Source organism: Fusarium vanettenii, assembly GCF_000151355.1.
Source record: "Fusarium vanettenii 77-13-4 chromosome 1 genomic scaffold NECHAsca_8_chr1_1_0, whole genome shotgun sequence".
Lineage (NCBI taxonomy): Eukaryota > Fungi > Ascomycota > Sordariomycetes > Hypocreales > Nectriaceae > Fusarium > Fusarium vanettenii.
Genome location: NW_003315876.1, coordinates 1,301,783 through 1,317,835, shown reverse-complemented (window position 1 = coordinate 1,317,835; position 16,053 = coordinate 1,301,783). Strand labels below are relative to the sequence as shown.

The window sequence follows — 16,053 nt, the reverse complement described above, 5'->3', positions numbered from 1 at the left end:
CCATGGCAGACTTTGGCGAGTACCCGCCGAATATGGCGCCGCAAGATGCGCTCATTGTTCGAGAACAAGCCGAGCCTGACCACGCTGTGGTGCCTTATACAGCCGAAGACCTGTCGCGCCCCAAAGCTGGTCCTGCAAACCCATTTAAGGACGAGGCGAACGCCTTGAAACGCAAGAACGTCTTGACCGGCCACGCAGAAGAGACTTTTCTGAGCGAACACACATTTCGAAGCAAGCACCGTGCTATAGAGCGACGAGGAGGTCCGGAGAGAGAATACCAGTCCAACGCAGAACTGAAGGCAGAGGCTGCCAGGATACGGGCGACACGAGAGAGCAAGGGCAGCGCGACGATTACGGAGGGGCCCGGTGCCTATGTTGGACCATGGGCCAGGTACAAGCGACCCGAGTACGAAGTTGTGGGAGAGGACGAGGAGCTCGCGAGCGATGAAGAGTATGAGATTGTGGAAGAGGAGGAAGAAGTTGTCGAGAGTGGAACAGTGGTCAAGGCACCGACCAAGGCGCTGGAGCGAAGAAAGGAGGCCGAGGAGATGGGCGAAGAGACGACGACATTCCACGGATCCGCCGAGTACGATTACCAGGGCCGGACATACATGCACGTTCCCCAGGATCTGGACATCGATCTTCGGAAAGACGTGGGAAGCATCACCAATTATATCCCTAAGAAGCAGATTCATTCCTGGAAGAACCATTCCAAGGCAGTCACCGCACTACGCTTCCTCCCTGGCTCGGGGCACCTACTGCTATCTGCCAGTGCTGATACCACCGTCAAGATCTTTGACGTGTATCACGAGCGGGAACTGCTGCGAACGTACTCTGGACACTCCAAGGCTCTTTCCGACATTTGCTTCAACACTTCGGGTACTCAGTTCTTATCCTCGTCCTATGATCGCATGATCAAACTCTGGGATACTGAGAAGGGTGTCTGCATCAGCAAATTCACGACTGGCAAGACCCCTCATGTCATCAAGTTCAACCCCGATCCCGAGCACGCCAATGAATTCCTGGCGGGTATGTCGGATAAGAAGATTGTCCAGTTCGATATCCGTACACCCAACGAGGTGGTTCAGGAATACGACCACCACTTGGCGGCCATCAACACCATCACCTTTGTTGACGAGAACCGTCGTTTCATGACGACATCCGACGACAAGTCACTCCGCGCATGGGACTACAACATTCCCGTACCGATCAAGTACATCGCCGAACCGGACATGTATCCCATGACCCGCGCGGCGCCTCACCCAAGCGGCAAGTACGTCGCCTACCAGAGTTCTGACAACCAGATCCTGGTCTACGGCGCCAACGACCGCTTCCGCCAGAACCGCAAGAAGAGCTACCGCGGACACAACAATGCCGGTCTGGGCATCGACCTTGACTGCAGTCCCGACGGACAGTTCCTTGCCTCTGGTGACTCTGGTGGTTATCTGTGCTTCTGGGACTGGAAGACGTGCAAGATGTACCACAAGCTCAAGGCAGGCAACCAGGCCATCACTTGTGTCAAGTGGCATCCTCAGGAGACGAGCAAGGTGGTTACAGCAGGTCTGGATGGTGAGATTAGGTATTGGGATTAAGAGGTGGTCGTAAAGGACATGATGCATGGCACGGCGTTTGGGAATCTAGATGGTAATAAAATACAACTTGAGAATAGCTTTTAAAGAAGTTTGGGAGGATATGCTTCTTATTGTTTGTTCAGGAACTTGCGTGCAGTGTCGTGATTCTGGTCCATCAACGAGCCCTTTTCCACCTTTTCTATGTCGCTAGACTCCTGTTCACCATCGCAGCCACAGAAGTAACCTCGAAGGCTCGGTCTAGTTCTATATGAGCTATGGGCTTCATATGTCCCCGTCTCGCTGTCGATTTCCCTGGCCATGTTCGACCTCAAATGGCTTATACTCCGGCCGTACTAGAGTAGCTTCACGGTCACGACTATTCTAGTTTCTCTCAACTCATCAACATATTGAGGTGCCGCTCATAGCTTCATGCGACTGTTTCCTTTTAGTCGAGTCGAAGCTGTATAGATCTGACTGGACACCCTTTAGGTCACTTCAGATCTGGGATGGGGATAGATGACATGGGAGAGGTTCAGAAAAGGACGAAAAGTCTTGTGCTTAAACTTAAGAGAAGTATCTCCCTCTCCCTCTCTTCCAAATTTCGGAGCAGTTTATACCCAGGCGGACAATAGAAGGAACTAATCAAAGTGTAGTATTAGGGTATATGGCTTGCAGTGTCACCGGGCTGTGTTTCCAAGCCAGTGTCTGAGTTCTACTCTGGAGTAGCTATCGAATTTCGACGAGGGTGGCAGTTGATCACGGAGTTCCAACTCTTTGACGCCAAGGCCCCAATGTAGGGCACACATATACACCCGGAACCTCTCAAGAATACCAGCGTTCTAAACGAGCTCAATTTATATAGCCCACTTAAACTCAAGGTCTCGGTCGCCAGCTACCTAGACACCTTCTGAGGGAGCTGGGACGCCGTGCCCTGGGTTGTTGAAGAGTTCGGGCCTTGGAGATCGCCGAATATCTCATCCCAACCCAAAATCTCGCTCGCCGTCTGTGACTTTACACATTTGTCAACGCTGAACTTACGCCCAAGCTCAAGATCCAGCTCACAGCTTTCTATGAGAGTTTTCAAGGCTGAAATTTCCAGGTATTGTCTTCAAACCTACAAGGAGCATTCACCAAGAGCACTCTTCATGGCACGACCACCTTCCTTGATAACAAGTTTAATCTTTTCTCCAGAGAACCTACCACTGATTCTCATGATTTGAGCGGCTAGCATACGTTGGTGGCCAGGATAGAGCTAGAAGTTCGGGGTGGATTTGACGATGCCAAGTGTTTCTCCTGAATGGCAGTATCAACAGGATGACCAAGTGGCCATATAATCAGGACTGTTCTTCTACATAGCTCTGAACAAGTTTATTATCTACTCTCCCGAGATATTCAGCAGTTTGGGAGAGGGAAGGTGTCACAATGATGGTTGCGTGCAAACAAGCGATAGGAATCAGCAGGTAAGGAGGCGGGATGTTCTCTAGCTAACCCAAAAATCTAAATGGCGAGGGAGAAATAAAATCCTTATACCTCGAGCATTCTTCGGTTCTGGAAATATCAGGTCTTTATAGTAACTGGGTAGTGCTGGCCGCTACTTACAGCGGTGGGTTGAAGGCAGACACTATGAAGGGATCTGGGGAACATAAATAAAAAGAGTTCTAGAGGATACAGTATAAATCCTACTAAGTCTCTAATACTAACTGACAAAGAGATTTGTCATATTAGCTGGTTGTGGCTTCTGACTGCACATATATATAGGTATATTTCGTTATAAAGAGAACAAAGAGCTTGTTTAATATCCCTATACAGTCCACATTTGCTAGTTTTCGTACTTCCGCTTACTATCTGAATACTATAAAACAGAAATCATAGGTTAATGTCTGATTTGGTGGTACTCATAGTGAGGAGTGAGTGGCGTGGGTAGGCTGAGGCAAAGCACTCTCCTAGCTATCCCCTTTTCACACACCTCCCTGGGCGGCTTTACTATAATTTTACAAGCCTTTGACCAAGAGAAACCACTCATGACAGATCTTAAGCTATATTTGTTCGGCACTTCCATTATGTACCAGATAAATACTCTTGAACCACTCAGTTGTCTGCCGATGACGAAAACCTGCCAACTTCACTAAGCAACAGTGTCGCAATAGGCCGTACTTTTCAAACGCCAGATCTCACACAGGACTTATGTTTAATTATACGCAAAGGTGTACAGATTCTACAAGTCCTATTCAGCCATTCTTAAGCATACTCTGTGACCTCATGTAGTATAACCCTCTGTTAAGGCCCACCGATACAACTAGCCGCCATGCAATCGCTAGACAACCTCAGTTATATGTCAGTCAACACTAGCCGCAGTGCGTCTAGCTAGATAGTCACAGAGTAAAGATAAAGCAGGGAATGTATTTTAGAGCCTCCTGATCCGAAAGCAAACAGTGTCAAGAGAGAACATGTCATGCAACCCACCGATCTCGTCAGGCTGCGCTACACATGACCTAATGAGCCTTAAGAACACAGAAAGAAACGCGGGTCTAGAGTAAATTATCTGAAGAGCCCAGCCACAACGAGCATTGTCGGGTTTCGAGCGTTATATCCAAGTTCACTGTTTGTCAAACTGAATCTACAGTCAGTCTTGATTCATGTCTTCATAACTATTAGAGTCACTTAGTCTGCTATGAGGTTCAGTGACCAGATTGCTCAAACCACCATTTCAACGTGGTCAATCAAAGGGCCAATAGAACGGGGTCATGGCAGGTCAGAAGTTTGCAAACCATCAGGAGGTGGTCATGACTCAACAAACTATTGTCGACTGGGACTTTCAACTCACGCGGTGATACAGGGCAGACGCCAATCAGGGCTCTCTGAGACTCGGTGCAACCCTAGGCAAACTCCAGTGGTCGGATAGACAAAGGTCCCTCATGTTCCCTTTGTTGTCGTTTGTTCCGGAACCAATAATGTCACACCTATTCAAGAGATGCAGGACTATGAGAGCAAGCACACTGATCAAATGACGCCTAACAGCTTAGAGTAACTATTTGACTTGGAATAAGGACAGCAGAAGCATTCAAGTCCTCGCGGACAAGTTACACCACCTGTATTTTAACCGTGTTCAAAGGAACAAGCCACGGCTTAGCCGCCAATGTTTTAGTGTCCTAGTAGTATACAAATTCCCCATATGTCTCTCTTCTGCTTGCCATATTGCACCAGAGACCTTGCTTTTTTCCCTGAAAGGTTGAAAAAAATCCCCTTACCTGGGCGACCTCGCCTCAAGGGATACCATATAGAAACCACAGCAAGAAAAGTCCTGAAACGCCCAAACCCTCAACCTTTGTTATTCCCCTCTCAAGGGGAGGAGGAAACGCTCATTTTTCCTCTCATATCAAACGAGTGAATCCAACCTTTTCCTGTTGAACTTTGTGTCCAGACTAGTAAAAGCCCTTGCTGTTGTAGGCCCACTCGTGTAAATGCAACCAAGTCAAAAATGTTTTGTGAGCAGAGTTTTTGTTGTTTCCATGCCTTTGTTTGACCACCACGCTGAAATTTTCTTGTCATCCCTCCTTTAAACGCCAAACTTGCTTTGTGTTTTTTTGTGGTTGTTTGTTGGAAAGAAAAATCACCAAATGTAGTCCGTCTCCCCCTTTTTCAGTCCCGGGCACGCTCCGCAGCAACACTTGAAGCCGAATCGGTAGTAGAGATCGATGGGAGTCCGTCTGGTCCCGTAGGAGATTGTCAGCTCTTGGCCGGCGGGGATCGTGTCGACCTTGACCACCATTTCGAGGGTTTCGTTGTCCGGGTTGAAGGTGTATTCGATGTTGTCTCTCGGACGGCATGAGTGGTTGAAGCGGGATGCGATGGGAAAGAGTCCCGCCTTGTCGTCGACACCAATAGAGAAACTTTATACACTTGAGCATCATCTCATCATCCGCAGGTAACAGAAACTCACCAGTTGGCCATCCACACGGCCTGAAGCCGCGGCGTACCCGGCTTGACCGAGCTATTCGCATGAAGCCCCAGCGCAACCTCGCGCTGCCACGGGCTCAGCCTCTCGAACTCTTTGAACAGCGAGTTGGTGTCAGCCACCAGCAACGGTCTCTCGACAAGGATGCAGTCTCCATACTTGAGGTCCCGAGCCGCAAAGGCGCCCCAGCCCGCGATCCTGGACTGGGCCACGGCAAAGTAGTCGTTGTGAAAGATGACGACTCCGGGTGAAGGCCCGTCAGGTGAGGGCGTCAGAGGTCCGTCTGCTGCGGGAGTAGGGAGGAGCTCGGGGGATGGGAGCTTAGGAGGTGACCCGAGGTGAGGAGTGACGGACTCGAGGGGTTTAAAGGAAAGGCGCCTGGGCAGAGGAGGACGAAGAGTATCTGTCGAGTCCAGGAACCTTGCGCCTCGGCTCGTCAGGCAGAGGACGGATCTAGACAAAGAGAAAAGTGGTCAATATCCAGGCCCCAGCGGGAAAGATGCCATAAAAACATGTATCCTACTCGTTGGTGGTATCGTCGTCTTCGTCGTCGGTCCAAAAGTCCGAGTCCGAGGTGAATTCAGGCTCAGATCCAGAAGTGGCAGCGTACTCCGTCGCGATGCTATCGGGCGACGTAGAGAGCTGATCCCTCGCCAGGACGTTTCTACAGAGAAGAGGCTTTTCGCCTTGTGAAGTAGTCGTGTAGTCATGTTCCTCCTCAGAAGCCTTGGACATGTCAATCTTTAGAGAACAGTGAATCATGGAAGAGCATCTCACCTCCGACCCTCCAGTAAGCAATGGCAGAAGGCCTCCCTCCTTCGCACCCAACTCCCCCTTCACTTGAAGGTCAAGCTCCGGAATGTCATCGATGGACAAGGAAGTGAAGACGGCGTGGAGCACAGGCTCATCAGGTAGAAGGGACTCGCTGGCCATTCGCAGTGTCTTGAGTTATCGTCTCGTGATGTTGAAGTGAAGATGAGAGAAAGCAATGGTGTGAAGCAGCAGGTGACGTCAAGTATGAGCTTCGATATGCTGTAGATGGAGAAGATTTATGGGGAAGGTGTCAAGTGATCTTGTGTTGCTTTAAATAGGCAAGTCGATGCAATCGGAAGTGAATAAGTGTCGTTCGTGTTTGATCGTGAAGATGTGTATGAGTGCAATGTGTTGGAGGATAATATCATCAAACCCGCCCTCCCTTTACCATGTGAGACGCATCAGCCGGGAAAGCGTCGTAATTAACCAGATGGAGAAGACGAAAAGGCAAGAGTCAGAAAATGTCCATCAGCATCCTGTTTGAGCAAGTCAAGAAATGGGACCACGACAAGGCGAACAAATAAAATGTGTGCCCAACCAATTCAAACATTGGCCCTCCTCACTCTCTCGCCTCACCCAACGGACGGACTCCTCTGGTCAGTCCATGGCCCATGTGACCCCCGGGAAATAACTGTACTCCAGCGCAAGGCACAGCCAGGAGGAATACAGTCAGGTAGTCAAAAGGCTATGCGCACCACGTAGCACGATAAATGCCCAGGAACCGCGTGAGGTCAGGTGATGGGACGTGCCGTTCGGCTTCGCTTCCGGGCCCGCCGGGGGGGGGGGGGGGGGGTCGAGAAGGTCCAGAGAAGGCTCTAGCTCTTCTTTTTTCTGAGGCCAGCCGAGAGTTTATTGATTGTAAATGGGATGCTCGAGAGTCGAGAATCGATCTACGGTGAGGGGCTTCTAACATGTGCTCATGATGTGACTCGCTACTCACTTACACACAGACAAGGTAGAATAACCACAACATGAATCTTTTCATTCTTGAATAACTACCTATTCGATCGATTCATAAGTTACCCATTAAATAAACATATCTGTTCCGGTCCTTGATGTAAAACCCATCCAGGCCAGACCTAATTCCCAATACCGTGACCCCCAAATTGCCATCCAATATCATCCCAGAAATCAAACAGCCCCTTGTCCCGGGACTCGTCAATGCTAGGTCCCGCTCGCCCTAGACAGAGCCTGCCGGAGACTCTTTAATCATATGCTTTTTTCACTTTTCCATCCAAGACTTCACCCCGACCTCGGATCTCCAGGTTCTTTTCATCCCCTTGTCTCGCCGTACCGGCCGGCCTTGTTGATCTGACCATGCGTTTCCAGACTAGCGCCACCTAGATTCTCTCATGTACATCTGATTAAGACTCTTCTCATCTCGCCTCTGGGAGCGAGTGAGACTACCAAACCCTCTTGGGTCGTAAAGGACAGGTCGATCCGCAGTCCGAGCATCGCAGACAGTCCGGCTTTCGCAACACCTTCCGGCACTGGCAGATCCAGAGGAATTGGCCCGCCCTTGTTGTCAGGCAGTCAAGCGGTGCATGAAGTCCGTGGCCGACCCCGCACTCAATACAGAACCGGCGAAGGGAGACGACTCGGTCCCCGGGCCCCGGCTCCCGATCCGATACGACGCGGCCGTGTGGGTCGAGGCAGGCCGTCGGGGCTTGGAGCACGTCAAAGTACTCCGGGGCCCGCACGCGGAAGCAGATGTAGCACTCCAGGTTGCCGGGCTGGTGGTCTCGACCCTTCTCGCTAGGTCGATGTTGTGGAAAGTCCTTTGCTGCTCTCATGACAAACTGAAACTTGTCTGCCGGGTCTGCCATCCGCCCAGGGTCTATCAGGCGGTGAAAGTGCCGGTTCACCGTGGAGAGGAAGATGAGTGATTGGTAGTCCAGCTCGGACATGATAAGCAGTTGAAGCTCCGGAGAGAGACGCTCCAGCAGCGACGGCATGGCGGGCAAGCGAGGCTTTGGGAGCCAACATGGACGGCTGCCTGGACGACTCATGGGGGGACTTGGGAGAGAATATATGCCGTGCGGGCGTGTAGAATCGTGCCTGAGAGAGTCGCCAATGAGGCCAGTGTGCTGCCGCGGTAGGAGCATCATTCTTTCTAACAAGTCAGGCTCGCAAAAGTCTCAGAAAAGTGTGGGCGATCTCGATACCCTTCTGCAAGACGGAGCGATGCCGCCTCTATAAGTGACAAGTCAAGAGGAGGGAGGGGTTAGCATTTCAACTAGGCATGCAGGCTGGCTACAACAATAACAAGCCCGCCTGCAGCAACCCGCGCTCATCACGACGGAAATGGGACGAGCGGGTGAGTGACAAGGGCGAGGTGTGGTGTGCTGCCGCCGTGAGGGCATGCCTTGACATCGCCGTTGGTCGTGTTTCGGAGGGGGCTGAGACAGTCAGGCTGTCTTCGCTTGGGGCAATCGATTGATGCATTCAATCAATGGCCAACGACCGGCTTCCAGGTGGGCCGTGATCCGTTGGCCACGGGAAACAAGATGGATGGAGATGGAGTCGTCCAGTCCAGTCCAACATTGGTTGATCCAAGGCCGATTCGATTGGGTTGGACTCTGTGCTGCCGCCCCAGGCTGCCAGGCAGACCATGAGGGGGGATTCCGTTTGCTTGCTCAAGAACGCCCCCATCCTGCCATTCAAGCCTCATTCTGCAGACTTACTCCGCTTCTTCTTCAATGGTCCGCGTGGGTGAGGTGGCGGCCCAACAGCAGCATGCGCTGCCCCACGCCGCAGAGAAGCAACGAATACGCTCAACCAGACCCTGGCATCCTTGATGCAGAGAGATCTGGTGGCCCTCTGCCGAAGATTCGCAACAGAGAAGCAAACATCGGCCGGTCCGGGGCCACGCCGAGCGCGGAGAGAGGCCAAAATGAGGCAGCGGTTGGGCGGCCACTTCTGCTGGTCCCCGAAAGGCGCTCCGGGATCACTTCCCCGTCGACGGCTTCCTGTCATGTGAATGGGAGGCTGATGTGGCCTCTACCCCGAATCACCTATGATGAACCGAACTGTCGGGTCCTGGCTTCAGGTGGACCGAGCCCTAGCTCATAGCTCATCCGAACGTGTTGGATCCGATACTCAAGGGACCAACCCCGTAGGCTCATCTCGACTCCAGTTGCTGCATGATGCAACTTTGGGAAGACGGCCGCCCTGTCTGGACGCGGTTGTCGTGTCTCTGCGAACTCATGATTGGAAAAGGACCCGCCGCCCATTTCGTTGGTTCTGTACCACCGTCAGCATCCTTCCATTCATCGGTATGTCTTGTCTCTTCCTCAGCCGTGAACCAGGATCAGGCATCCATGGGTGTTTGCTTGATAGTCTCAGCCTGTCTCCATCGTTAAAGATACTCAGCTTGAGCCTCTAGTTCTGATCGGCGCCAGAGTTGTTGATCGGAGATCCCGCGTATTGTACATTGCGCTGCTCGGCGTGACTGCTGTCAGACTCAAGTCATGAGACATCGAGAGCCATCCCAAAGCACAAACTTCGACACAGGCCAGGAGTTGCTCGGCGCAAGGTCACACAAGCACACAAGGGTAGATGGAGGCGTCAACCCCATCCTACCCATCTTGCCTCGCATTATCACTTCTCCAACCATCACCCTCACCCTCACCCTCACCCTCACCCTCACCCGCAGCGCCGCAGCATGTTGTCTCGGCAAGAAAAAGCAAACCATCGGCCCCCATGCCTTTACCAGATCGCGTCGCTCGCATCGACAAGGGTGCAGCCGCCGAGTTGAAACCACAAGACTCCTTCGTTCAGCTTGAGGCGTCCGCTAATGTCGGCTGGATACGGATAACATCAAAGCAAACGACATGTAAGAAATCTTATCAAAAGCAAGCTTATTCACCTGACTAACAGATACCACCCCTATCTGTTGGCCAAATGGCCCGGGCTGGTCAAACACGGCTTGGGTGGGTGAGTCGATATTGCTTTGGATGAGATGCCTCTGTTGATGAGAGACAACCAACATTCTTTTGGGTCCCAGGGTCTTGTGTTTGACTCAGTTGAAATCGCTGTTCGTTGAGAGATATATGCACGGCTCCCACGCGCGTCTTGAAAGTTGGGGATGTCGGATATAACCTAATTTAAATGCGGCTCATAGATCGTGAAAAGAATGTGAAAGAATATGACTTCAAGCAAGGGACCTTTGTGTTCAGACCAAGAAGCTTGGACAAAGAGCCGGGGAAGTGATGCTTACAGTTTGTCCAGATGGCTGGTGTTGGGGTCCAGAATGTTCCCAGCGTGCTTCTTCCAACAGTTGGCACAAGCCTCCGCTTTGTGTGACCATTCATGTTATAACTGAGGGGTGATGACTTGTTCCTTGGCCAAAACTTGGTGCTGGCTGAAGTATCTCCAAGAGGAAGGGATGTGATTGATCGAGATTCCCTGCAGTGACTACTGCAGAGGTTTCTGCCAGCTTATGGTCGCAAACACGATCAAGACCCTCCAAGTTGGATAGGACGATCACCATTATTGCTCCGTAGTGCCATTGCGATAATCGACCATGTGGATGCTTTGCGGGGATCGAAATGTTTGAGACATTCTCCTTGAAAGAGAGCAATGTCTCGGATTGTGTCCCCAAATGGAATGCCACTCTAACAGAAACAAGGTGAGTGCAGCAGGCAATCGTGTGCCCGCTCATTGCTGACGGTTGGGGGCAGTTTGCTGCAGTCAGACCTGACTGTGATTGTGATTGCTGCGCCATGGTATGCCCGGCAGCAACCCAAGGCATACTGAAGGATCTTCCTCTCTCTCTCTCGCTTGGTTATGCGCTGGCAGGATACGAACCAAACGTTTCGACACAGCCTCGATGCCAGCAGCTTGCATTGCCATCCAATGCCTCCGCAATCGACGCCGTAGATCCCGACAAAGAGTCGTTTCAGATACCGTGGCGACCAGGGTCCGTCCGCGCTTAGCACAAACGTCATAATAATATCCCAGGCCCCAGTCAGGTCGTGGACCCTTGGAATTTCGTCTTCTGGTGATGTCTTCAGACTCTGTTCTGCACTTCTCAACCGCTCATTCATTCGTTCCCTTTGTATCTGCATATGCATCATGGCCCTGATCGAACCGGCCAACTGCAGCGGAAATGCGACCGCTCCCACTGCCAGCGATGCAGGCGTCGCAGGCGCGGGTGTAAGTATTGTATCTGACGGAATGTGAAATTTGTCCTCCAGCGCTGACACGGCTCAACAGATCCTGCTATCCTTCATGATCACGGCATGCCTATCCATCATCTTGTCCAGCAGCGTCATCTTTGGCGAATTCCGCGGTAGAGACTCAGTCATTCGACGAAAGCTCCTCAACAACTACAGCGACTCCCAGATCATGCAGGGCATCGGAATTCAGAGTGTTGGGCTGGCCAAGATGAACACGCTTGTGCCATATCACTTCTTCCTCATCTGGATGCTGTCGCTTCTGTCTATGGCGACACACAACGCCACACTTCTGGCTCTCGTACACGACTACCGCCGCGACTGGGTGATTCGATGGTTGCGACAGTTCCTCATGTTCGTCAACCTGGCGCTATCATGTGTGTCTGGAGTCTTTGTTCTGGAGGCCGTCTCAAAGGGCTTGGACGACAAGACCCTGCCAATCGCTTGTGTGTGGGAGGTCGACGGCAAGGGAGCTGCATCCAACGCAGGCTTGTCGTATGTCGGCACCATTGTCGTTATCGCAGGCAACGCCATCATCTTTATCCTGGCGACCTGGTATCTGCACAGCAAGAACCAAAAGTTCTACAAGGCTGTCCAGATTGGCGGTTTGGTGCTCATGACAGCTGTTGCCATCGGCGCCGCGATCCGAATCATCCTTCTATCTCAGGCATTCGGAAACCCTTCCATCGAGCTAAAGGACGAGGGCGAGAAGATCTGGAGCTTCGGACAACTTCTCTCGATGCTGCTTCTTATTCTTCCCTTGGTGTCCGTCATCGAGATCTACCGAGGTGAGATCCAGGTTGCAGGACCTGTTCGCGATGACCGAAGCCGGGTGTACGATGGCGAGCTCCAGGCAAATCCCCATTCAGGATCGCAAACGAATCTCTTCCAGAAGTGAGGTACGATGTGATAGAGTTAAAGAATATTCAGACGGTTCGCGTGAGCTATGGTCATAATGATGAACTTGGTAATGGCAAAGAGTGTGATCAAATTAGAGCGGCCCAAAGTGCGCAAGAAGATAGATACCCTTTTTTTCGTGTGTGTGTGTGTGTGGTTTTCATGAGCATTTAGAAATTCGAGTCATCCTCACATTAGAAAGAGCATTTGCGCTGGCCGCGACTACCTAGTATGTCGTTTCTCTCTTCCTTCCCTGCATGTTCCTCCTTATTTGGCAATGAGGCAGGTCAGTATCAATCATCGCCGAATATTAAGTTCTACAAAAGAATGAGCTTCTATTTCTTGCATACATCTCTAACACTCGAGTTACCTCTGCTCTGAAACCAAAACCTGTGCAACCTTCGCGGTTTCTTTACCTCCACTTTCACACTTGGGTCCTCGCCATGCCGCTCACACTGACTGTCAAACAGAGGCGGTGGCTCTGCGTCGCCTTCTGCTTCTGCTTGACTTTCTTTCTGATTGCCGCGTATAGAAAACAGGAAATGAAGGCCAATGCGAGGGTCTTCAGATATCCAAGCCCTATCGATAGACAGTAAGCTGAAGCCTCTCTTCCAAAATAGCATTAGCTAACAGACCAAGCACCAACCACGACAAACTCAACGCCGAGATCAAGTCAAATAGCACAACGTTCGAAGCCATTGCCCGAAAACATGGCACCAACAAGGTCACCTCCCACAGATACCAGGCCATGTACGAAAAGTATCTCGGTCCTCTCCAGGGTAAGCCTGTCAAGTTCCTTGAGATCGGACTTGGGTGCAACATGGTAAGGACTCTTACCATGTCTACTGTGATACGTCTTCTGACATCTCTTAGGACTATGGTCCTGGGGCTTCTTACAACACATGGCTCGAGTTCCTCCCCGGCGTTGACCTCTACTTCATTGAGAACGACCGGGTATGTGCTGAGACATTCAAGCACAACAACCCGAGTGCTCGCATTGCGATCGGCGATCAAGCAAGCGTCCAGTTTCTGACCCAGTTTGCCAACGAGTCTACCCGGGACGGTTTATTTGACGTAATTGTCGACGATGGTGGTCACGGTATGGTGGAGCAAATCACTTCTCTCGAACAACTGTGGAAGATTGTCAACCCAGGCGGCCTGTATGTGATCGAAGACCTCCAGACCAGTTACCGGGAGCACTGGGGAGGAGATTCGTCAGGGAGGGACACAAGGAAACATACAACCATGAAATATGTTTATGGACTCCTCGACGACATGATGGCCGGGTGGACCAAGCATTCCATCAGTCGCTCGCTGGAGAGTGTAGACTGCATGGCCGAGATTTGCGTCCTGAGAAAGACTGCCTAAGCGATATCAATAACCTTGGAACAGTGTCCAAGTCTTGATGGGGGGTTCCTATACCACGAAACCATAGTCAGATTGTCACTTGCTTAGCGTCACTGGAAGCGTTTATTGTCTTGATCATATGAATGTGTTTTATTTGTAGGTATCGTATTATCATTCGCTTGTCTATTGCACGGTGCACTTTGCAGGGAGTCCGCAGGGACCCTCCTTGAGCTCCTTTTGCTCCTTGATTCCATTGCCCTCCTTCTTGGGCGTCTCCTTTTGAGCCTCGGCAGGCTTGGTGCTATCGCTCACAGGCGCAGCCTTGGCCTGGCTGCTGCCATGCAGTCAGCCGGAGTACTTGGCGACGGTCTCGTAGAAGTGCTGGCCCTGGATCTCGGCGAGCTCAAGCTCCTTGCCAGAGGGCTGGCGGGAGCCGTCAGCACCGGCAAAGGTACCGGCACCCCAGGCGCTGCCGCCACGGACCTCGGAGAGGTCAGTCAGAAGACCAAAGGCCTTGGCGTATCCGAAGGGAACGTAGATGATGCCGTGGTGGGTGAGGGTGGAGATGGCGTTCTGAGCAGTGGTCTCCTGGCCACCGCCGAGGGAGGCGGTAGAGACAAAGATACCAGCCATCTTGCCCCAGAAGCCACCGGAAGCCCACTGCTTGCCGGTCTTGTCCCAGAAGGCCTTCCACTGGGCGGGGAAGTTGCCGTAGCGGGTGGGGATGCCGAGGAGGAAGGCGTCGTACTCCTCGAGCTTGGAGGGGTCCTCGAGGACGGGGACATCGGCGGGCTTGGGGGGAGCGTGCATCTTGGCGAGCACATCCTCGGGGAGGGTCTCGGGGATCTGGTACAGGTCGGCAGAGCCACCGGCCTTCTCGATACCGGCCTTCTCAGCCTCGGCCAGCGTCTTGATGTGGCCGTACATGGAGTACTACAGGAGAGTTGCATGTTAGCGAGTCGCCATGAGGGAAGCATTGCGGGGGAGAGGAATGGCTGAATGCAGGAAAGCCACTGAGCCGCCCACTGTATGCATATTTACAGTTGGTAAGGCAGCAATGGCTTGCCTGCATCGGCGGTGATGAAGCTCATCATGATGAGGATGGCGGGGTGAAGATGGAGGGGTAACCACATACGTAGACGATAGCAATCTTGGGAGCCATTGTGACTGATTTGAGTTGAAACTTGGGGTATCAAAGGTAAGAAGGAGTTATAGATGGAATAGATAAGAGTGAACTGCTGAGGAACAAAAGAAAAAAAAAAGGGTCAGAGAAGGGGAGAGCTCCAGGTCGTCTTATACCTGGGCGAAGCTTCTCTCTCAAGGTGGGCAGGGCCTAGCGCTCGTTCAAAGCTGCATGTTTTCTCCGTTTACAAGCTTCCTGCTTTCAAGGTCCCACAGCCCGGTAGGTCCACCCCTTCCAATTCACAGAGTACTCCCAACCGTCGAATGGAGGGGGACAACGAGACCAGCGGGGGCGGTGATGCCATTGGTGCAGTTCCCTTGCCGTCCGGAAGCTCCATATCGCGTGGATGTGGATGCAAGCGGGAACCTTGCGCCGGAAGATCGGGGGAGAAACTCGCAGGCTTGTCAGCAGCTTCAGCTCGGTAGAACGATGCGCCCGTATTGTTTGGACTCTATCCTGAATTGCGCCGAGTTCGTTGACCTGGTTAACGAAATCTCCATGTCTCAATTGCTTCCTCTTTGTTCATGATGCTCCATTCCAAAGGATACAACTCTACCAGACGTTCCTCAGCGAGCCCCTCACATCCAAGCTTAGCCCGCCCCCCCGAAAACCTCGATCATGATCCGAAAAAAGCTCTAATCAATGCCCCAACGCGCACCCCCCTCCCTCCTGCTGAGTCAAGCTGATGCGAGCAAGACTTCCTAAGCAATGATGCTGTGGTAACCCACCGCGGACAACGGCCCATTACACGAGCCTGACAAAACAACCGATGGGTCTCATTCTCTTAGCTAGTGCGGGGTCTCAGGGCCGACTCGCGCGCGGTTGAGCCTGTAAGGCTTATTCACGATTTGCTAAGCCAGCAAAGCAGCAAGAACAGAACTTCTGCTGTGCTGGGTGAGAGCTAGTTGTTCTCCATCTCTGGCGCGGAGTATCACCTCTTTCGCGGTTCATTTCACTGACCCGCTGCCGTCATTGTTAATTCCATTGATTACATATCGACATTGAGTTTTGAATAATCTCTTCTCTTCTCGGATATAGCCATGTCATGTTCCCTGTCCGTGGGGATTGCCTGATTGATCAACCCATATCCGGTCCCAATATCTTGTTTCC

At 51.9% G+C, this 16,053-nt stretch overlaps 6 protein-coding genes across 6 annotated transcripts; 3 read left to right on the top strand and 3 right to left on the bottom strand.

Annotated features, from left to right (window-relative positions):
* Positions 1–2: 2 nt before the first annotated feature.
* Positions 3–1,592, top strand: NECHADRAFT_74360 (uncharacterized protein; the record flags this gene model as incomplete). Its single annotated transcript, XM_003049877.1, has 1 exon — positions 3–1,592. The coding sequence occupies one exon, from the start codon at positions 3–5 to the stop codon at positions 1,590–1,592; it is 1,590 nt and encodes a 529-aa protein (XP_003049923.1).
* Positions 1,593–5,181: 3,589 nt separating this feature from the next.
* On the bottom strand, positions 5,182–5,463 carry SDG2121 (uncharacterized protein; the record flags this gene model as incomplete). Its single annotated transcript, XM_003049655.1, has 1 exon — positions 5,182–5,463. A coding segment is annotated over one exon (282 nt), but the record flags the coding sequence as incomplete, so codon positions are not given.
* Positions 5,464–7,742: 2,279 nt separating this feature from the next.
* NECHADRAFT_30241 (uncharacterized protein) lies at positions 7,743–8,447 on the bottom strand (the record flags this gene model as incomplete). Its single annotated transcript, XM_003049654.1, has 1 exon — positions 7,743–8,447. One exon carries the CDS (start codon positions 8,445–8,447, stop codon positions 7,743–7,745), a length of 705 nt encoding a protein of 234 aa, XP_003049700.1.
* A 2,968-nt stretch (positions 8,448–11,415) lies between these two features.
* NECHADRAFT_30243 (uncharacterized protein) lies at positions 11,416–12,414 on the top strand (the record flags this gene model as incomplete). Its single annotated transcript, XM_003049876.1, has 2 exons — positions 11,416–11,496; positions 11,557–12,414. 2 exons carry the CDS (start codon positions 11,416–11,418, stop codon positions 12,412–12,414), a joined length of 939 nt encoding a protein of 312 aa, XP_003049922.1.
* Positions 12,415–13,089: 675 nt separating this feature from the next.
* On the top strand, positions 13,090–13,781 carry NECHADRAFT_30233 (uncharacterized protein; the record flags this gene model as incomplete). The annotated part of the gene is made up of 2 exons (XM_003049875.1): positions 13,090–13,236; positions 13,287–13,781. Coding segments are annotated over 2 exons (642 nt in total), but the record flags the coding sequence as incomplete, so codon positions are not given.
* Positions 13,782–13,888: 107 nt separating this feature from the next.
* On the bottom strand, positions 13,889–14,991 carry NECHADRAFT_103025 (uncharacterized protein). The gene is made up of 2 exons (XM_003049653.1): positions 14,896–14,991; positions 13,889–14,693 (listed from the first exon to the last, which is right to left on the bottom strand). Exons 1-2 carry the CDS (start codon positions 14,920–14,922, stop codon positions 14,106–14,108), a joined length of 615 nt encoding a protein of 204 aa, XP_003049699.1. The 5' UTR covers positions 14,923–14,991; the 3' UTR covers positions 13,889–14,105.
* Positions 14,992–16,053: the final 1,062 nt, after the last annotated feature.

Bases quoted from the DNA above. Each gene is read 5' to 3' on its own strand.
- NECHADRAFT_103025 (XM_003049653.1), bottom strand. From the start codon at position 14,922: ATGGCTCCCAAGATTGCTATCGTCTAC. The intron at 14,694-14,895 runs GTATGTGGTTAC...ACTCTCCTGTAG, and splicing joins CCAAGATTGCTATCGTCTAC to TACTCCATGTACGGCCACAT.